The sequence below is a fragment of the Sesamum indicum genome, linkage group LG3 (genome assembly GCF_000512975.1).
Source record: "Sesamum indicum cultivar Zhongzhi No. 13 linkage group LG3, S_indicum_v1.0, whole genome shotgun sequence".
Classification (NCBI taxonomy): Eukaryota; Viridiplantae; Streptophyta; class Magnoliopsida; order Lamiales; family Pedaliaceae; genus Sesamum; species Sesamum indicum.
The window spans coordinates 18,802,163-18,824,057 of record NC_026147.1 but is presented as its reverse complement, the minus strand read 5'-3'; the positions used below and the strand labels follow the sequence as shown (position 1 = coordinate 18,824,057).

The following is a 21,895-nucleotide window of genomic DNA, read 5'->3' as shown; positions in this document are numbered from 1 at the left end:
AATTCTAAAATAATGATGTTGAACTTTGAAGCATGCCAATTGCAGTGCTCAAAGACTTAGCCAAAGAATGTATAAAAAGAACACCTTAATTTTACTTACTTTATTCTGAGTTCAATTCAATAAAAACACACAACCTCCTCTTATCTCACTCGCTGACACCAGATTCTTCTTCTTTGGCATTTTCTTCCGCCTCAGATCCTTACTCCAAGAACGCCGCGCAAGAGAAACTTCCCCCTTCTAAATCTGTGTGAGCGCTGTTTTCGACGAACTGTACAGCCTTGAACTCTGGAATGCTGCTGTTTTTTGTTTTTAATTATTGTATTACTTGGATTTGCTGTGTTTCAAGGTTGAAACTGTGAGTATTTTGAGATCGGATGTTGCCGCCACTAAGCTAGCACTGAAGTTCGAATATGAGAGGCTCATCGCCTACTTCGGGGGAGCCCCGACATAGGCTCTCCTTCAACAAGTAAGCATAATATATGAAAAGCTTTTTATTTTCTCCAATTTTTCTGTTGTGGTAGTATCTGTTTGTTTGATTGTCTTTTTTGACACTTGAACTGCGCCAGTAGGTGTTGGCTTGATGAGCTCGTTTCTAAGTGGGTATTCATCATTACTGCAGAAAATTCCGGCGGGTTTTTGGGGTTTTGCGTGTATGCCTTTTGTTTTTCTTTAGGTCTTTATTAGAGTATGGACCGCCATGATGTTTGTAAAATCTGGTTCGTAGGCTAGTTTGTTGTTTGTTCTTCATTATGTAGGTGTAGAATGTGGAGCCTTTTGGGTTGTGGTACTGCTAGATTAATAGATTTTTCTGCTTTTGAGCTTTAGATTGTTATCGCATTCTGTAGCTTCGTTGCCGTTCTTGGAAGTTGTGTGGAGCACGTCGTTCTTAGAGTTCTTTAATCATTAGTTTAAATGTGATTAGCAATGATTTGTTAGCGATTGGGTGGGCGAATTGGTGGTTGGAGGCATGGAAAAAGTGTCCTGTTTTCTTGAAATTTTAAGTCTTTAGGTTCAAAATTTTAAAACGCAGACCTGTTTTAAATATTGATGTTAGGAGTTGAATTTTTCAGTTTCACGTAGAAACTGTCATGCTTGTTGGTATTAACAATAGTTGGTCGGGAAGTTGCTTCTCTTATCTTATTTGGTTCATTTTTCAAGTAATTAGGAATGAGATGTTACTATAAAGTTAACCTTTGATTTTGACCCGAACAGCTTTCTCTTGAAGGCCAGGGATGCAGAGAAGTGATCTTGTAGGCTTTTTTGTTTAGCAACTTGAGCAGATTTCGACTGTAATAGAAACATTTGTTGTTCTGCTAAACCTCTTATTCCTGTATGATTATAGAGGAGTATAGTAATGTTTCGGTTCGAACTTAGTTACGTAAAGGGGATAAAATGTTCTGGATTGCTATCAATGAATAGTGTTTGCTAGTATATGCAAGCACTCGATGTTTTGGAGGAGGTGAATGTTTTCATCTTTTAGCCTGTCTGCTATAGCCCTCTTGAAATTGCATCCTATACTTATTGTTAAGTGTTAACTTGTTTGATTGGCAGCCCCTGAATACCGGAGAAAACATGATTCTTTACTCCATGTAGCTACTTACTTTATATCAGTAGAAATGACTGAATGAGCGTTGGAGCAATCAAACTCGGCCAACCGATGCATTTGATTCAACTTGGCCAGAGAAATTGGTAGTTCTGTATGCTGTATACCATAAAAAAGATGCCTGAAAATGAAGAACTATTAATGATAACTTGCAGAGGGCACATTAAGTTTGTGTGAAGATATTGAAGGGCAGGAAGCATTCTCAAGTCGATTACAACTCAAAGACACAGAAGGACTCTGACCCTTATTGAAATAATCCATTCAAAGCTGATACTTAATAAGAAAAAGAAGAAGAAAGAAAAATTAATGAACATGAGCAGCTACAATTTATATTCATCACTTCGCTCGACATTGCCAATTCAACAGATTTTTTTTAAGCTCCTTTACCCTGTTAGGGCTTTCATAACTGCTCCCTCTCATTTGAGTATTATGAGTTAAAATCTGTAGGCAACAAGTGGACCGAGTAGAGAACCAATGTGTTGGGTATTCTTGAGAATGTTCATGTTGTCCATCAAAATCGTATTGGAAGCATAGAGGATTTTCTTTGGTTGTTGGATGGAATTGAATGGATAATCTCATTGCTCTAATTTTATGAGAGCTATACAATATCTCTTGCTTCCAGTATGGCTTGCAATTTTGAAATTGGAGTAAATCAATGATTTTTTAGTTTAACTGTTTTCACCCCTTCACCCTAGGTATTCGATTTTTAGCTGAATACTTGATCTTATTAGCATGTTTGTGGTTCAGTGAGGATACAAACAAAAGAAGGTTTCTGAGAAACAAAGCACTGAAAGATGGGGATAGGTCCCTTTATCTTTCCAGTCTGGGCAGAATATTCAGCTGCAAATTCCCTGCACTGAAGCTTGTGATGGTTATTATCGTTATTGGAGCATTTTTCACACTCCTACGCTCTCCATCAATTCATGAGACAGACCATATATCTGGTTTTCATTCGAGGTATCTTCTATCTTTTGGTTTCTCACTTATTTGTATATCATGTAGTGTTATCACCTCAAATAGAGGTTTGGCATGAAAAAACTTCTTTGTCATTTGTACTCTGATCCCATTACTTGTGGCTCATCTTACAGAAAGAAGCATGATATCTTGTTTTCTTTCACTTGTGAAACTCGATTGTAGGTCAAGCTTGGTAGATAAATGGATAAGGGATAGATTTGGCATAGATCAAAGTTATGCATCAACTTTAGAAATCAACTGGGATGAAATTGCCGATGCTATTGAGAAATTAACTGACAGAGATGAGTATAAGGGAATAGGGCTGGTAAATTTCAACGAGCAAGAACTTGATCAGTGGAAGGAGTTACTGCCAGATGCAGAGCATGTTATCCTTATGATGGATTATGCCCCACACAACGTCACTTGGGAAACATTATACCCTGAATGGTTAGATGAGGAAGAAGAGTTCGAAATTCCCACTTGTCCTACTCTGCCCCAAATTCACTTCCCAGGTAAACCACGGCTGGACCTTATAGTGGTGAAGCTTCCCTGTGATAAATCGAGGAACTGGTCAAGGGACGTAGCTCGTTTGCACTTGCAACTTGAAGCTGCAAGGCTTGCTGCAACAGCCAAGGGGTATCATCCTGTCCATGTTCTTCTCATTACCGAGTGTTTCCCAACCCCAAATCTGTTTACTTGCAAAGATCTTATTGTAAGAGAAGGCAATGCATGGCTGTATAATCCGGATTTAAATAAATTGAGAGAAAAGCTCCATCTTCCAGTCGGGTCCTGTGAACTTGCAGTTCCTCTGAAGACCAAAGGTTGGTGCTAATTTTTTGATTCATGTACATATATTTCAATTGATATGATGCTCATAAGCAAAATCATATGACAAGTTCTATTGTACTTGCATTGTGACCGGTCATTTTCCTTCAACCGTACACTAACTACTAAATACTGCACGTGTCATGCAATTGGTTGCCTTTGGTGGAATCTGACACTAAATTTTCCCGTAAAATTCTTATACTGACTTCCAACTTCATTTTAACAAGTAATAGCTGACACCAATTTCTTTATGCAGAAAACTGGCATTCAGGTAACGCAAGGCGAGAAGCATATGCAACAATTCTGCACTCAGCTCACGTCTATGTCTGCGGAGCCATTGCAGCTGCACAAAGTATCCGCATGGCAGGTTCGACCCGGGATCTTGTGATACTTGTAGATGAAACTATCAGTGACTATCACAGGGGAGGCCTTGAGGCAGCTGGATGGAAAATCCATACAATTCAAAGAATCAGAAATCCAAAAGCTGAACGAGATGCCTACAACGAGTGGAACTATAGTAAATTCCGTCTTTGGCAATTGACAGATTACGACAAGATCATATTTATTGATGCAGACTTGTTAGTCCTCAGAAATATTGATTTCCTGTTTGAGATGCCAGAAATTTCTGCCACAGGAAACAATGCTACCCTCTTTAACTCGGGTGTCATGGTCATCGAACCATCAAACTGCACATTTCAGTTGTTGATGGAGCACATCAATGAGATCGAGTCCTACAATGGTGGAGACCAAGGTTATTTGAACGAAATCTTCACGTGGTGGCATCGAATCCCCAAGCACATGAATTTTTTGAAACATTTTTGGATTGGCGACGAGGAAGAAAAGAAAGAAATGAAAACTCGTCTATTTGGTGCTGATCCTCCGGTCCTCTACGTGCTTCACTATTTAGGCTTGAAGCCATGGTTATGCTTCCGGGACTACGATTGCAACTGGAACGTAGATATATTGCAGGAATTTGCCAGTGATGTTGCTCATAGAACTTGGTGGAAGGTCCATGATGCAATGCCGGATAACTTACAAAAGTATTGCTTGCTTAGGTCCAAACAGAAGGCGGCATTGGAGTGGGATCGTAGGCAAGCCGAGAAAAGTAACTACAGTGATGGTCACTGGAAAATCAAGATTCAAGACACGCGACTAACTACTTGCTTTGAAGAGTTTTGCTTCTGGGAAAGCATGTTGTGGCACTGGGGTGAAACAAACTGGACAGACAACGGCACTTCAACGCAGCCACCTCCTGCAATCGAAACGGTATCACTCTCTTCTTTGTAATCTTCCGTTTCCTTTTTCCATACATCCGGATATTTACCGTGTGATAGATAGATAGCTGGAGCCTCAGACCAAATATTACTTTTTGGGTTAATATTCTAGTGGTAGATGTCTCCTAAAATATATATGTATACAATATAGAAAGAAATCTGTTGGTTCTTGGAACATCTATTGGATCATTTCTGTTGATGAATTACCTTCTTAGATAGGTAAGTTTGTCTCAATGATAATGCCAAATAAGTCATTTAGTCCATGAAATTGTATTTTTTGCTTGCTCCCAGAGGCAGATAACAGTTAAAAGAGTATTCCCTCAAGACAGTAGAAACCCTTAACTGTTAAGGCTATGTTTCAATCCAAAAAATACCAACATATCGTCAGATGAATATTGGTTCGCCAAAAATCGTTGAACGAAACTATGGATAACACTAAAAGTTTCATTAATAATGCTAGTCGTCGTGGCACTTCGTTCCTACGTGCATATAATAAATAATTTTTTTCACTTTAAAATATGTTATAAATAAGAGTAAAACAGTACATTACATTAATAAAAAGAAAAAAAGAAAATAATTTATTAATTTTTGAAAAGTCAAATAAGTTAATTATTTGTCATGAATGATATTTTTGACTTTACAAAAAATTAGTGCGGCGGTGTCATTAATCGTCGTTTGTGAGTGTGATATTAGTATAGATAGTTATGGGTTAATAAAATCGTTTTCCTTTGAGGTTTCGTGTAGTTATACGTAAACCTCTTATAATTTGGAAAATTACATTATTCCTGATGTTTATTAATTTATGTCAAATAGATCATCTCATTAATCAAAATCTACCAGATTTGTCGATATTAGTAAAAACATTAATCCCGAATGACTTATTATTGAATTATTGTAGGTGAAACAAATCTTTTTCGGTCAAACTAACCTTATGAGGGTGAAGATATAACTCCTCACATGCATTCGCATGTGAAGATGTACAGGGTTGTTTGGTTAGGAGAAAGATGTTTGATCTACAGATAAATCAGTCATAAATTAATCAGGGGATAAATATGAATTTTCATTTCGTCTTTTTCACTAATATTAAAAAATCAGTGAATTTTAATTAATAAAGGACCTATTTATTACTCTTTTTATACAAATTATATTTATTTAATTTTTCTTTTTTTAATAATATTTAAATAATTAACCCATCGTGTATGCGAGAAATGAAAGCACGAACCTAGGCGTCAACAAAGTAATGTATGAAAACAATTGCATAAATGTGGGGCACGTCATTTTTCTTGTCCTTCTTTCCGTTATTAGAATTAAAAAAATAAGTCAGTAATTAACTAATCAAAGATAATTATAAAATTTATTCAATTTTGCTAATTGTTAATAAGAACAAATTTTGATAATTGAAAGATTTATTTATTAAATAAAAGCAAATTCAAAAGTAATTACACTTAGGGAAGAATAGGGTAGTCATTTCATAAAAAAATTGAGAAAAATTGCCACTTTTGGAATGAAGATGCCCTTTAAACCAAACTTTAGGTAAAACATTTCTAGTAATGAACCCTGAATAAAATCAACATACTTTTTGGGACTAATTGTGAGAGGAGCTAAATCTGATGACCTCTCATAGGAATAATGATTTAATTTAAGCCACGAAAATAAACAAGTCTTTACTGCGATTATTTTGGTTACTTTAATTTAATTTTGGTCTCGTACCTTAAGTTGTTTATCATTTTTATATCTTTTTAATTTTATAATTTTACTTTTTTTTTTTCATTCGATTTCACCCATATTGCTAGAAAATTCATGTGCCTCTTGCGTGACATTTTAAAATTAGGGTTTTGTTCCTATTGGTCTATTTTTGACAGTATTTTTGTCCTTTAATTTTATAGGCTAGTGTTTTAGTCTTACATCTTTTTAATTTTCACGATTTCAGTTATTTTTTCGTTGGAGTTCACCATTCCGTAACAGTGAAGTTGAATTTCGGCGAACAAGATAACTGAAATCGTAAGAATTAAAAAGATGTAAAACCACAATGCTATTCCCAAAAATTAAAAAATAAAAATACCAAATAACTTAAATTATATGGCCAAAATTTCATTTAATCCATTTTTAATTTATGCTTTGGACAGTCTAATTTATTTGAGCGGGGAAGTCATCAAGTCTTTGTCTTCGTCCTCAGTCAATTATAATAATTACAATTCAATTAAAAAAGTAATAAAAGTAGTTAAATGTAATTATGAAAGTCTTTATTAGTCAAATCCACACAATACATAATTATAAGGCGCTGGTTTCATACCATTAATTTGCTTCACTTAGAATCAAAACATATATATATATATATATGCAATATCTGGCAGCATAATTTTTAATAATATTTTTATTTTATTAAAGCTTATAATTTATTTTTTTATATTATAATTTGTCATTGCCTTATAACTTACCATACAAAAAATGTCTGATAACTTCTTTTAATTCATTAATTATTAATACATACTTTACTAAAATTAAAAACAAAATTAACATTTTGTACAATGTTATATTGATGACAATAATTATATATACATGCAAAATAAATACTAATATGTTATTTCAATCAACAATAAACTAATTAAGCAAAATGAGAGTAAATTTAATTTTTGAGTAGTTAATTTAACATGAATAGGGAAGTTGAAGAATATTTTTGGTATTAAAAAAATTTAGTGTAGTGGTATCAAAACTACCACTTTGAGTTGGGCCGCGCATTAGATGACGGTCATGAAACCAACTGCCAAAAGGTTGAGCCTGAAATGTTCCAAGTTGAGGATCTCGATATTTGGTATCGAGAGTCCTATGGGGACTTGCACTAAGAGTCGCATTCAATTAGTGAGTACTGTATTTCATCGGTGATAGACGCGAGACGTCTATGCAATCTTAGTGGGTTGATTGACTAGGTGTCGTATCAATTGAACTGACTCGTGGGGATTGTCATTTTGAAAGCGTTGGAGGCTTGATTGGTAGGACTTGAATCCCCAGTTCTGATAGTGTGAGAGTAGTCCTCAAACTTGAGGAATCAGGACAGTTACGTGCATACGATGATTGTATTTTGGATCTGCATGAGAAGTGATTGTGTCACAGACATGATCTTCATAAGCCTTGTCCAGTGCAGTCGGAATATATAGCGAGGACCGTAAGTTTCAAGAAGATGATCCGTCCCCTATCAATATGTGACAGAGGTATTTCCTGTACACTTGGAGATGAGTTCATGCTTTATGAACCTGTGGTCACAGTCATTTTACGCTTTAATTTTAATTATTATACGTTTTTCGTTACCGCTTTCGCTAGCACGTTCGCAGGCCGTACCACGCGATCCTTTAAGGTTGTTGTAATTTATCCAAATAATTAATAACAGTTCTTTTGTCACTACTTACTGCTAATACCAAATTTTGAATAATAATAATAATAATAATAATAATAATTTAATATCATAAAATTCATTATTGTTACAAATAAACATTTCTTATCACTAAATTTATCAAAAAATTTATTTAATTTTTTTTATCACTAATCTTTTATTTTTTTTATTTAATTTATCACTAATCTTTTATTTTTTGTAGTGTGGAGCAACAAGTAACAAAACAACAAATAAAACGAATTTAATCGCCACTGAAAATATATATTACGCGACTCCATTTTATTTTTTCACTTGTAATTATTAATGATAAAATTATCACTAGCTATAAATAATTTAACATATCTATATATAATGATAATACAATATTTATCATCACTCTGTCGTCAATATATACGTGTCCACCAATTATTTTAACTTTATAAGCAACTTCTTATCATTAATTTCTATTAATATTTTTATAATAATAATAAAATGAAATGAAATTGTTTTCCTTTGCACATACTCTGCTTTTCTTTGAATACTATTTTTAGTTTAAATAAAAAATATTGCCTTCCACCTACCTTTGCAGAATGGAAACGGAAATTTGTTCTTTACAATTTTAAAAATGAAAATAGGGTAAGGAAGAAAGTACCTGCAAGATAAAATTAAGCTTTTCGAAGCAAAGGGGATGTAGCTCAGATGGTAGAGCGCTCGCTTAGCATGCGAGAGGTACGGGGATCGATACCCCGCATCTCCATTTATGTCTTTTTTTTCTCCATTCCGAAAATTAAATTCCCAAATAAAAGAAAATGATAATGATGAAAAAAACCAGTACACTACAAGAAAAATAATTCAATAGTAATTGAAAAAAAATATTTATTTGTTAATTATCTCGATGCTGATTTTAACATTAAATTTATTGTAGCTATTCAGCTATTTTCATGCAGTAATAGGCTTAATTGCATTTACTTCTCTGTATATAAAAGATGGTAGCAAAATACAAATACTAATTATAGGAAAAACAAAATTGACCACTGCATTATCGAAACTTTCCGGAATATTACATGGACTAGCTTTCGCAATGCCACAGAAGCAATTGTTGACATTGCCGCATAAACAATGTCATTCGCAACACCATATAATTTTATTAGTTTTTGCTGACTGTTTTTTTTTTGAAAAAGGGGGAAAGATTTTTTATCTGTTTTATACTGACTGAATTTTTTTTTCTGTTACATAAGCACTTATATAAAAATAAAATGTCAAATTACATAAAAACAAGTTTTAAATTTATATTTTATACTAACTTGCACAACACGACAGTGGAGGCTACGGCAGTGTCTTAAATTTATTATTATATATTTTACAACAAGTTTTATATTTATAATTATATATTTTGTAATAAATAGTGTTATATGATTTAAAAATGTATTTAAAGGGTAAGATTGGTTATGAGGACATTATGAAAGCAACATAAGAGTTTGATATAAGCTACTGTATTGGGAGTGGAGGCTACGGCAGTGTGTAGAGAGCAGGCAGAATTGCCCAATGGAAGAGTTGTTCGAATAGTCAGCATCGCACTGCCCTGTCTGAGCCCTAACCCCAAATCTGGGCCATCCATGGAAGGTGTCTCAATTGCCGGGCCTCTGAGTACCGTATCCATGTCCGAGTTAATGAATTGAGATTTGAGGGTATCTTTGTTGAAACAAAAAAAGCTAAGTAAGATGTTCTCCAAATTGCCATTTATGTGTACCAAATAGTTTTTCTCACTCTCTTTTACTCATCCCCTTATTTTGTTCCTTGTTCATCAACTCAGATTGTCTACTTTATATTAAGAAAAACACGCGAGCACTCTACTTGTGATATTGCAAATGAGTAAATTATTTTTCTAAAATGAAATAATAATTTATCTTGTATTTTTTAAAATACAGCAATTTATTTTCAAAATAAAGCAATTTACCTCCACTAGGAATAATATAATTTTTCGCTACGATTAATTAGTATAGCTAAAAGAAGCAAATCGTGGCAAATGCGCATCAACCACGTCTTCGCAACGGTCATTAGCAGTTGTTTCTGCAGGTGTAGCCAAAATATTAGCCATGGCAGATATTTTGGCTATGGCTAAAAATCATGGCGAATATTAATTAATCGTGGTAAAAATTTAAATAATAGTATTGTTAACCACAATTTTTTAGCCTTGGTCATTTATAGTGTAGCGAAAATTCAATTTTTTTTGTAGTGCTTTCCTTTCAGGAAGGTAAATTGCATCATATTAAAAACTATAGGGGATAAAATTGTTATTTTTCTTATGGGGTTAATCAGTAAATAAAACATTTCACATTAATAGTTTAAAAACAAAAGACATCAAGATATGATGATAAAAGAAAAAAACTGATGATACACAAAAATAATATAATAAAAATAAATAACATTAAAAAACATAGCAAATCGTCCAAAAAAAAAAAAAAAAAAACTAAAACTAAAACACGATCAAGTTTATTAAAATAGAATTCCAATACAAGATAATCAAATATAATAATTAGTAAATACAAAATGAAAAATTCCCGTTTTAAGGATTCAACTCTTTATTGGGTGAGTTTATTTACAGCACCACACCAATTACCCTTTTTTAAATAATTAATTAGAATGTATTTTTATAAAAAAAATTATAAATTAATATTTGTATCAATATTGTGTATAAAAAAATTAACAAAATGTGTGTTTATTTATATATATTGTGCATAAAAATTGATAATAATCATATTGTAACTTTACTCAACATAACTACACCAGGTAATATTTTGTATACGATATTAATAATAATATTAAATTAAAATTAAAATTTTAATTAAAAATATATTATAATAACAGTAATTTTTTAAAAAATGAGTTGGTGTCGTTACTTCGAGTAAGTCACCTAAGATACTTATTGTCAATTTTTTATTAATATTAATAAACAGATTTTTTTTTTTATAAATGGCAAAATAATATTGTGTGTTTAGTAATATTGATTGTAATTTAGAAAGCCAAACTTAATTAGTGGGCATGTGATTAAGTCTCAGTCTTCGTCCTCAGTCAATGCTTTGAAACTGAAACCTACTAACTACGCGTTTCTAAAGTCATTGGTCTTACTCATACGTCTTCGTCCTCCATCGCGCGTTTCTTATTAATTAGCTTCCTCCTTAATTCTTCACTCAAAATATAAAATCCAAAAATTAAAATTAATTAGTTAGATTTGACAATAATCGATACAGATCCAACGATTACTAAAAAGTAAGGACAATAATAATTATTTTATTAAATATTATTTTTAAAATAAAATTTATGTAAAATTTTAAATTACTATAAGAAATTTTTAAAAAAAATATATTTTATGAAATAAAATAAAACATATAGGGAATAAATAAGAAGGACATTTTTATGATATCAGAGTCAAAATGTATTTAAACCCAGGTAAACACAAATACAAGTCATTCTATTACTCTCCGAAGAAGAAAATTTAAATTTGAAAACTAACTCCCCTTCCCCTCTTGACTTTATGCTTTCGTAAAAATAAATTTCACATATTATAGAAAATAAATTTCATTTAGCCCTATATATATATATATATGCACACTTGTCACTTAGAATCTGATACAGGATGGCTTCTTTGTTTGCTATTTGCTTTCCTGGACGCACAGCCGTAGTATTCCTAATTATTGCATCTTCTCAAACCACAACTGCATATTCAGAAGCTGAGGCCCTCAAATCAAGTGGGTGGTGGAGTTCCCATTACACCGAAAACATCTCCCATCATTGCCAGTGGGCAGGCGTAGCTTGTGACGGCGCAGGCCATGTGGTGAAAATAGCGCCGCCGTCGACAGTTCCATTTGGTGTTTGGCTCGGGGGTCCGTTGAACAATTTAAATTTTCTTGCACTTCCACACCTGCATACACTTGATTTACACTCCCTCGGGCTCACCGGAATTATTGCTACTCAGATTAACGCACTATTAAAATTAGTATATCTTGATTTATCAATTAATAATCTCACGGGTGCTATTCCTATTCAAATATGTGCACTAACAAAATTAACATATCTTGCTTTGTTATCCAATAATCTCACAGGAGTTATCCCTACTCAAATAGGTGCACTATCAAAACTAGTACGTCTCCATTTATCATATAATAGGCTCACGGGTGCTATCCCCATTCAAATATGTGCACTATCGCAATTAATATATCTCGATTTGTCATTTAATAGTCTTACAGGTGTTATCCCTACTCAAATAGGTGCACTATCGCAACTAATATATCTCGATTTGTCATACAATAGTCTTACGGGTATTATCCCTATTCAAATAGGTGCACTATCAAAACTAAAATATCTCAGTTTGTCATTCAATACTCTCACGGGTGCTATCCCTACTCAAATAGGTGCACTATCAAAACTAGAATATCTCAGTTTGTCATTCAATACTCTCACGGGTGCTATCCCTACTCAAATAGGTGCACTATCAAAACTAAAATATCTCAGTTTGTCATTCAATACTCTCACGGGTGCTATCCCTACTCAAATAGGTGCACTATCAAAACTAGTATATCTCTTTTTGTCATCCAATAGTCTTATGGGTACTATTCCTACTCAAATAGGTGCACTATTACAACTAACATATCTCGATTTGTCATCCAATAGTCTCATGGGTGCTGTTCCTACTCAAGTAAATGCACTATCACAACTAATATATATCAACTTGTCTTACAATGCTTTGGAGGGTCCTATTCCAAGTGACATTCGCTGTGAATTGCCCAAATGTGATTTATTTCCAAATGGAAAGTTGTTCAATAAAGAGGAAAGCCATAGAAACTACACCTCAATGTTTGTCCCGCTTGCAGTGTTCTTTGCCTTGTTAGTTGTTGTTGGAGGTTTGCACTTGTTCAAAACCAAAGCGAAGAAATCCAACGTAGAACAACGTGTTACGGAGGAAGGAGATATATTCAAGATATGGAATTTCAACGGAAAGATTGCGTATGAGGATATTGTGAAGGCAACAGAAGACTTTGAGATAAGCTACTGTATTGGGACGGGCGGCTACGGTAGCGTCTATAGAGCCGAATTGCCTAATGGAAGAGTAGTTGCTTTGAAGATGCTTCATAGATTGGAAGGACAGAATCCGGCATACGACAAGTGTTTCAGGAATGAGGCTGAGATTCTACAAGGAATAAGGCACCAAAACATTGTCCAGGCTATTCGGCTACTGTTTGCACAAACGCTGCATGTTCCTCATCTATGAGTACGTGGAGAGGGGCAGCCTGTTTTGCATATTGAGATACGAGAATGAAGCCGTGGAGTTGGATTGGGCGAAGAGAGTGAATGTGGTGAAGGGAGTCGCTCATGCGCTGTCGTACATGCACCACGACTGCAATCCACCGATTCTACACAGGGACGTTTCCTCCAACAATATACTCTTGGATTCAAAGCTCCAAGCACGCCTCGCTGATTTTGGCATTGCTAGATTGTTGGATCCTCATTCCTCCAATCAGACACAACTTGCGGGAACTCGGGGTACATTGCCCCAGGTATAACTTACCATATTTTAAACAATTAGCTCGGTTAATATAGAAATCTTGTTTTATGCATCCTCGTTTTCTTATTGTTGTCGGCATGAATTTTGATTATGCAGAGTTAGCATACACCATGGTTGTTAACGAAAAATGTGATGTTTATAGCTTCGGTGTGGTGGCTTTGGAGACAATGTGTGGTAGTCATCCAGGTGAATTCATTAACTCCATGGGGCAACGGTCTGGTGAAAACGACATAATTCTCCAAGATTTCATAGACAAGAGACTGCCTCCACCCGCAAACATAATGGTGGCCTCAGATGTGATTCGGACAGTCAGCATTGCACTAGCATGCTTGCATCCTAACCCTAAATCTCGACCCTCCATGAAAGAGGTGTCTCAAGAACTTCTTGTTCGTAAGCCACCGAAATTCACCCGCCCTCTCAATTCCATATCCATGCTTGAGTTAATGAATTGAGGGGAGAAGAAAAAAGAAAAAAAATAGTTAAGGAGGTCTCCAAGTTGTGATTTATGTGTCCAAATAGTTTCGCGGATTCCTTTTTTTATTTTTCCCTTGTTTTGTTTGTGGATCAATTCCGAATTCTCTATTTCAATTATATTAGTAGTTTTTTTATCACTAAATTTATTAAAAATTTTATTTAATTTTTTTTTATCACTAATCTTTTTAGTATAAAACAACGAGTAACAAAACATCAAATAAAAAAAAATATAATCATCACTAAAAATATATATTAAGTGACTCCATTTTATTTTTTCACTTAATATTATTAATGATAAAATTATCACTAGCTAGAGATAATTAAACATATCTATATATAATGATAAAACAATATTTATCACCACTCTCTCGTCAACATATACGTATCACCAATTATTTTAACTTCTATCATTAATTTCTATTAATATTTTTTAAATAATGATCAAATGAAATGAAATCGTTTTCCTTTGCACATACTCTGCTTTCTTTGAATACTATTTTTAATTTAACTAAAAAATATTGCCCCCTACGTACCTTTGCAGAATGGAAACGGAAATTTGTTATTTAAAAATTTTAAAAATGAAAACAGGGTAAGGAAGCAAAATTGAATAATTCAAGATAAATATTATGTTTTTAAAAGCATAAGGGGATGTAGCTCAGATGGTAGAGCGCTCGCTTAGCATGCGAGAGGTACGGGGATCGATACCCCGCATCTCCATTCCGAAAATTAAATTTCCAAATAATAGAAAATGATAATGCTGAAAAAACCAGCACTCCTACATTGACTACAAGAAAAATACGCCAAATATGTTGAGTGGGAATGTCATCAAGTCTCTGTCAATGCTTTGAAACCGAAACCCACTAACTCCGCTTTTCTTAAGTCATTGGTCTTACTCATACGTCTTCGTCTCGTTTCTTATTAATTAGCTTCCTCCTTAATTCTTCACTCAAGCTATAAAATTTAAAAATTAAGATCAATTGGTTAGATTTGACGACTTTTACATAATCTAATGGTTGCTAAAAAGAAAAAATAAATTTTAATAAATAAGGGTATAACGGTTATTTTATTAAAAAAAATTAATATTGTTACTTATATTTAACGGAGATGAGCGATTGAGCTACATTTTTAAGAAAATAGAGAAGGTTTTTTTGCCTATTTTTAAAATAGAAGGGGAGTCTTAGTGAATTTTTTAAACACATGAAGGTTTAAGCAAAAATAAAGAAATATTACATATACAATCATGCCTGAAAATTCGTGCTGACAGAATACAGGAGTATGACATTCTAGGCCTATAGAATAAAGAACAAAACATTATAATATGCAAAAATATTACAAGTACACACTTTGAGATATAAATTTCGAGCGATGAGGAAGAAATTTTTTATCAATTTAAAAAGAAAGTACTAGGAAAACAAAATCATTACAAAAAAATAAGAAGAAGACGTTAATTACCAAGGATCAATATGAAAACCAAAAAAAGAAAAAAGAAAAAGAAAAAGAAAGGCTAATGAAGATTATATTATGTTGTATTGTTATCTAAATTTAGTATTTTCAATTTGTTTAGTTTTCCTATGTAGGAGGATAATGTTTTAAATTGAGGAACCTAATGAGAATTCATTTGTTTTTATCAAACTTAATTAATATATTAAATATCAAAATTATAATATTATTAAAAAAAATCATAGAAATTGAATCAGCTTTGTGGGGCAGAGGAAGTCAATTATTACTGTGTTGCCAGAAGGTGGACGTGATCCTGAATGTGGATATTTCAGACACAAATGTTGATAAAATAATAAAATAATACACTTTTCTTCATAAAATAATAATTCGCCCATTTTCAATACCACTTTTTTTGTTTCACAGGAATACATTACATTTAATTCACAAAACCAACAGTTGTAACAAAGAGGAAGAGTTGAAAACAAAAGTGTTGATATCATGGTTGGTCCCTCACCACCCAATTTAGTCAAATACTTGCTACCAATTATTCAATGTACAATAATGTCTTCACTTACATACTTTGTCAACCATTCATCTTATGCTTCCATTCTACAGCAAATAAGACCAATCAAAATCCTTTGATAACATATGCAGTAGTCGGTAAGACTTAGATGGCTTCATTATTTGTTCTTTGCATCACAATCACCACCATACTCCTCATGCCTGCGCACCCCACAACTGCTGATGACTTAGAAGCTGCGGCCCTCAAGTCCACTTCCTGGTGGACTGCTGATCACACCGCCAACACCTCCGATCACTGCAGGTGGGATTTCATAACTTGCGACGATGCAGGCCACGTTGTCGGGATAACTTGGAAAAAATACGATCGAGGCTTAGGGTCATTGGACGTGCTAAATTGGCTTGCGCTTCCGCGCCTTGTTAAAATTCAGCTATCCGGTGTTTGGCTGCATGGTGCGATCCCTGTTCAGATAGGTGCACTGACGGAGCTGACTCATCTCGATTTGTCCACCAATAATCTCACGGGTGAGTTTCCTGTCGCGCTCGCCAAACTTACTAAACTAGAAAGTCTAGTCTTATCTGAGAACGGTCTCTCTGGTCCTATTCCGCCTCAAGTTGGAAATCTTAAGAGTCTTGTTGTTTTGGATTTGAGTGCTAACTACTTCAATGGGATCCCTCGTTCGCTAGGTGAATTGTCGAGTTTGAGTTATGTGGACTTGTCGAATAATGATATTAGTGGTGAGTTGCCTCCTTCAATAGGAAACCTTACAAAGTTAGAGACACTTGACTTGTCATATAACCGTCTTTCTGGTCCTGTTTTCCCTGGGATTGAAAACTTCACCAGGTTGGCGGTTTTGGACTTGAGTGTAAACAACCTCATTGGTTCTCTTGTTCCGGTTGTGGGCCGGCTGACCACGTTGAGATCTTTGTCCTTGGGTAGTTTTTTCGAAACTAATGGCGGTTCAATTCTTGGTGAGGTAGGAAAGTTGTCCAACCTGGTGGTGCTAAACCTTATGGGTAGCAATGTCGTTGGCCCGATTCCTTCCACGTTATTCCATTTAACTAATTTGGAGACTCTGTCCTTGGCTGGTAATAAAATCAATGGTTCCATTCCAACAAACATAGGGAATCTTACAAGATTAGTTGATCTAGACCTTAGTTCTAACGAAATCACGGGTACGATCCCTTCCTCCTTATATCGACTAACCAGTGTGAGCTTCTTATCTCTATCTTCAAACCAAATCAGTGGCCACATAGAGAACGGAATTAGCCAAATGAAAAGTCTAATGGATCTATACCTTTCAGACAACCGGATAGACGGTGTCATCCCAAATACACTTGTGCAGTTGCCTCAACTTAGACGTCTCGATCTTTCTTCAAATCAACTTGCAGGCCGAGTACCACTTGAGATAGGAGAACTATCAAGCCTCTCCTTTCTGAACCTCTCCTACAATAAGTTGTCAGGCGGCATCCCTTTCCCATCTAACGAGTCAACATGGTCCCATATGTACATTTTACAACTGCAACACAACAACTTGAGTGGCACCATTCCTCTCCAAATCACAAAGCTCCCCTTCATTGGCCTGATTGATTTAAGTGGAAATTCAATTCAAGGACAGATACCTTATGAGTTTGGAGTTGGTGAGAGTGCAGGCTTTCTTGGCCTCAATCTTTCACATAATAACCTCTCCGGCCTAATCCCTCAGTCTCTGTTCCATTTATTTACTATCGACTTGTCTTACAATGCTTTGGAGGGTCCAATTCCAGTTGAAATTTGGTGTAAATTCCCTAAGAAGGTCTTGTTCCCGAACGAGAAGTTACTTAACGACTCCGACAACTTTCCCTCTTGCAACGAGAAATACACTGAAGAAAGGCATAGAAACTACCTCGCCATTTTTCTTCCACTTGCACTATTCCTTGCCTTGTTGGTTCTTGGTGGAGGTTTCTACTTGTTCAAAACCAAAGCCAAGAAATCAAAGCCGGAGCCTCTTGTTACTGAAGAAGGGGACATATTCAAGATATGGAATTTCAACGGGAAGATTGCTTACGAGGACATTATTGAGGCAACACAAGACTTTGACATAAGCTACTGTATTGGGACTGGAGGCTACGGCAGTGTCTACAGAGCAAAACTGCCTAATGGAAGAGTTGTCGCTCTGAAGAAGCTTCACAGCTTGGAAGGCGAGAATCCGATGTTCGACAAGTGTTTCAGGAACGAGGCTGAGATTCTACAAGGAATAAGGCACCAAAACATTGTCAGGCTATTCGGCTATTGTCTGCACAAGCGCTGCATGTTTCTCATCTACGATTACATGGAGAGGGGGAGCCTGTTTTGCGTCCTGAGGGACGAACAGGAAGCTGTGGAGTTAGATTGGATGAAGAGAGTGAATGTGGTGAAGGGCGTCGCTCATGCGTTGTCGTACATGCACCACGACTGCGATCCAACGATCCTGCACCGGGACGTTTCCAGTAACAATATACTCCTGGACTCAAAGCTCGAAGCTCGTCTATCTGATTTTGGCATTGCTAGACTGTTGGATCCTAGTTCATCCAATCTAACACAAATTGCAGGAACACAAGGTTATATTGCACCAGGTAAATATTAACATCATTTTAGTTTCGAACATTCTTCGACAGCTTATTTCCACCAAAGTCATTGCAAACACCCTTTCGTCCCTCCCCAAAGATATATATATATATATATATATATATATATATGCCTAATGCCATTGCTTTTCTCATTCTTGATCTGCCGATTTCTCATTTGCAGAGTTAGCGTACACCATGGTTGTCAACGAAAAATGTGATGTTTATAGCTTCGGAGTTGTAGCTCTGGAGACAATTTCCGGCAATCATCCGGGGGGATTCATCAACTCCATGGCACAACAACTTCGTGAAAATGACATAAGTCTCCAAGATTTCCTAGACAAGAGGTTGCCTCCACCAGCAGAACAAATACTTGCCTCCGATGTGGTTCGGATAGTGCGCATCGCGCTCGCTTGCGTGAACCGTAACCCAAAGTCTCGGCCGTCGATGAAACAAGTGTCTCAAGAGCTTCTCGTTGGCAGGCCACCAATATTCGCCCGCCCTCTCAATACCATATCCATGTTGGAGTTAATGAATTGATATTATAAATGAACAAATTATCTTTCAATAAAAAAAATACTGTAATAGCAATTTGTATCTCTTTTTTTTTTCAAGAATAAAGCAATTTACCTCAATGTGATATTATAAATGGGTAAATTACCTTCCTATGAAAAATTAATAAGAATTTACCTATTCGTGATATTGTAAACGAGCAAATTACCTTCCTATAAAAAATTAATAGGAAATTGATTCATTTTAAAAAAAAATATAGAAGGGTAAATTGCAAAATAATTTGTTCAGTTGCAATATCACAAGAAAGTTGCTTGCATTTTTCCCTTACGTGCAAATCTACATTTTGAGGTTTTTTTTTTTTTTTTGGTGATGTTTGATTCATTTTTCAATAATTAAATTTTAATAGTCATTTTTTATATAAGTCACAATTCGTAGCTTTTACTCCCATTGTAATTATTCTTTCCTAATTCATCATGCGTATAGTTTTTAACTTCATCTACATTAAGTATGAGGTTGATTTTGAAATTTAATTAAAGTATGTACTTATATAATTTATAATTATAAAATTATAAATTCAAATATTATACTCATTTTTGTAAATACTAATTATGTTAATATATGCATATACAGTGAGATTTCAGACCAACCATGACAAGATTGATTATTTATTTAGTTTTATATAAATATATTTATTCATTTTTTTTTAAAAAATGAATCTTTATATATAGAATTTGTTGTTGTAAAATTCTAGAAAACTTCAAGTAGATTAGATGTGCGAGAAATCTTTGTGCGCGGATGAGAAAATCATCGATCTCATATGTCATTGAAAATATATATCTTAAATATGTATTTATTTACATAAAAAATAATTTATTGACTGAATAAACATAGAGATAATATTTTTCTTCCGAAAAAAAAAAAATGAACCGAACAACCAAATGGACTAATCTATTTAAAGATTTGTTTGGTTCAAGTGAGAGGAAAAAGAATTGGAAAGAGGGGGGAATAATAATTTTTTTTCTAAATTGTTTGGTATGATTGAAAGGGGAGTAAATTTCAAATATTTTTCTTTATTTGATACAACGAAAATAGATTGAGAAGAAAGACCAATTTTCGTGATTTACTGAATAACCCTTCTCTTATTTTATATTAAAAATAAATAAATTAATTAATATTATGCTCATATACTTTTAGTATATAAAAAATTTAAAAACCTCATTAATAAAAATATTTTACATCAAAATGTGTATTGTTCATTTATTTTAAATTGTTTAGTATAAATAGAATAAAAATTAATAACAATATTTTCAACTAACAAATTCGAGTTAAAACATCAATTCCTTTATTGATACCAAAATAATTTTGGAGGGAAATTATATATATAGATATATACGGGTAATAGAATAAATAAAAAAAAATTATACTTTCTTATCTTTTTTGCCTTATACTTTCACTTTTCCGCCCAATTTTGGATGAAAACAGAATTAGACTCTGGGGGAATTTCATACACATCGAGTTTACTTCAACTCCACCTCTTTTCCCTAACCAAACACCAAATTATCTCTTACACATTCATTTTTACTTCCACTTTGCTTATACTCCCACTATTCATCCCAACAAAACATACTCTAAATATAATACATCTACCATTATTTCTTCAATACTCAGTGAAAGAAATATTTTAAATAATAAAAATAATTAAATATCAAATTAATGCCACTTTCCGATTACTATGCAGACCAAAAAAAAAAAAAAATTCCATTCCCGATATGTTGGGATGGGTTGGGGAAGGAAATGGTTAATCCCTTATTTAAAAGAATAAGTATTCCTAAACTTAAAATATACCAATCATAAATATAAAAATATCTCTATTCCCAAGTACTAATAAATTCAAGTAAATAGAGCCTCAATGATATTAACTAACTGTTTCCAAAAATATATTTTTGATGAAGTGCATGGCATGATATTTGGATGCTTCAGGCTGTGGTTATATAAATTACCTTCATATATCTTATTCAAATATTAATAGATTACTCAAAGTGAACTTCATACAATATATGTAGGAAAATGCAAGCAACCTCGTGTTATATTACAAATAAGTAAATTAACTTTCTGTGAAAAAAAAAATATAGCAATTGTTGTTTTTAAAAAATGCAACAATTTATTTTTTAAAATAAAGCAATTTAATTACCTCCTTAGACAAGGGTTGATCTCAATTGTCAAAAATAAATGGTCCAGATCTTAAATAATTTGAATTTTATTTTATTTATATATATAATTATATATACACTATAATGTATATATATTATATATATACACTATATAATTTGTTAGTATTTTGATATTAAAAAAAATTGAATGAAATTGATATTTTACTTCAATTGACTTATTACTAACTTATTGCATATAAAAAAATCGTAAAAAATGGGACAAAATAAAAAAAAAAATCCTAACATATAGGACTAGAAATGCGATTTTTCCATAAATTGACTTTTCTATTTTGTAATAGAAAAAAGGGGTAAATTACAAGGAGCTCCCCTGATGTATTTATTTTTTAAAAAATTATAAATACCCTTCTTAAAATTACAAATATCCTAACAACTACCTTCTTACACGAGCTGTCACAAAGGGAGTATTTACTAGGTATTTGTAATTTCAGGATGATATTTATAATTTCATAATAGTATTTGTAATTTTTTAAATAATGAGAAGGTATTTATAATTATAACAAGCCTTCGAAGAGCCCTTTGTAATTTACTCTAAAAAACCTCATAATA

General features: G+C 33.6%; 2 protein-coding genes and 2 non-coding genes across 6 annotated transcripts; all 4 read left to right on the top strand.

Moving 5' to 3' along the window:
- On the top strand, window positions 97–4,917 carry LOC105158785 (putative UDP-glucuronate:xylan alpha-glucuronosyltransferase 3). Of its 3 annotated transcripts, none has more exons than XM_020692698.1 (5): window positions 97–245; window positions 347–466; window positions 2,351–2,560; window positions 2,741–3,378; window positions 3,639–4,917. In XM_020692698.1, exons 2-5 carry the CDS (start codon window positions 411–413, stop codon window positions 4,667–4,669), a joined length of 1,935 nt encoding a protein of 644 aa, XP_020548357.1. In that variant the 5' UTR covers window positions 97–245; window positions 347–410; the 3' UTR covers window positions 4,670–4,917. The 3 variants fall into 3 exon arrangements, with proteins under 3 accessions (XP_020548357.1, XP_011073954.1, XP_011073953.1); XM_011075652.2 differs by having other exon boundaries at window positions 103–270; XM_011075651.2 differs by having other exon boundaries at window positions 103–466.
- TRNAA-AGC lies at window positions 8,708–8,780 on the top strand. Its single transcript has one exon. It is a non-coding gene; the product is annotated as a tRNA-Ala (tRNA).
- On the top strand, window positions 11,659–19,237 carry LOC105158784 (probable leucine-rich repeat receptor-like protein kinase At1g35710). The gene is made up of 5 exons (XM_020692521.1): window positions 11,659–13,287; window positions 13,343–13,564; window positions 13,683–13,972; window positions 16,172–18,614; window positions 18,790–19,237. The coding sequence occupies exons 1-5, from the start codon at window positions 11,661–11,663 to the stop codon at window positions 19,143–19,145; spliced, it is 4,938 nt and encodes a 1,645-aa protein (XP_020548180.1). The 5' UTR covers window positions 11,659–11,660; the 3' UTR covers window positions 19,146–19,237.
- TRNAA-AGC lies at window positions 14,705–14,777 on the top strand. The gene has a single exon. It is a non-coding gene; the product is annotated as a tRNA-Ala (tRNA).

What these genes read in the sequence shown, in the direction of transcription:
- LOC105158784 (XM_020692521.1), top strand. Translation starts at nt 11,661, where the DNA reads ATGGCTTCTTTGTTTGCTATTTGCTTTCCTGGACGCACAGCCGTAGTA. An exon ending in AGGTGTCTCAAGAACTTCTT is followed by an intron (nt 13,973 to 16,171) that starts GTTCGTAAGCCA and finishes GGTAAGACTTAG; the next exon opens with ATGGCTTCATTATTTGTTCT. An exon ending in ACAAGGTTATATTGCACCAG is followed by an intron (nt 18,615 to 18,789) that starts GTAAATATTAAC and finishes TCTCATTTGCAG; the next exon opens with AGTTAGCGTACACCATGGTT.
- LOC105158785 (XM_020692698.1), top strand. Translation starts at nt 411, where the DNA reads ATGAGAGGCTCATCGCCTACTTCGGGGGAGCCCCGACATAGGCTCTCC. An exon ending in ATATCTGGTTTTCATTCGAG is followed by an intron (nt 2,561 to 2,740) that starts GTATCTTCTATC and finishes ACTCGATTGTAG; the next exon opens with GTCAAGCTTGGTAGATAAAT. An exon ending in AGTTCCTCTGAAGACCAAAG is followed by an intron (nt 3,379 to 3,638) that starts GTTGGTGCTAAT and finishes TTCTTTATGCAG; the next exon opens with AAAACTGGCATTCAGGTAAC.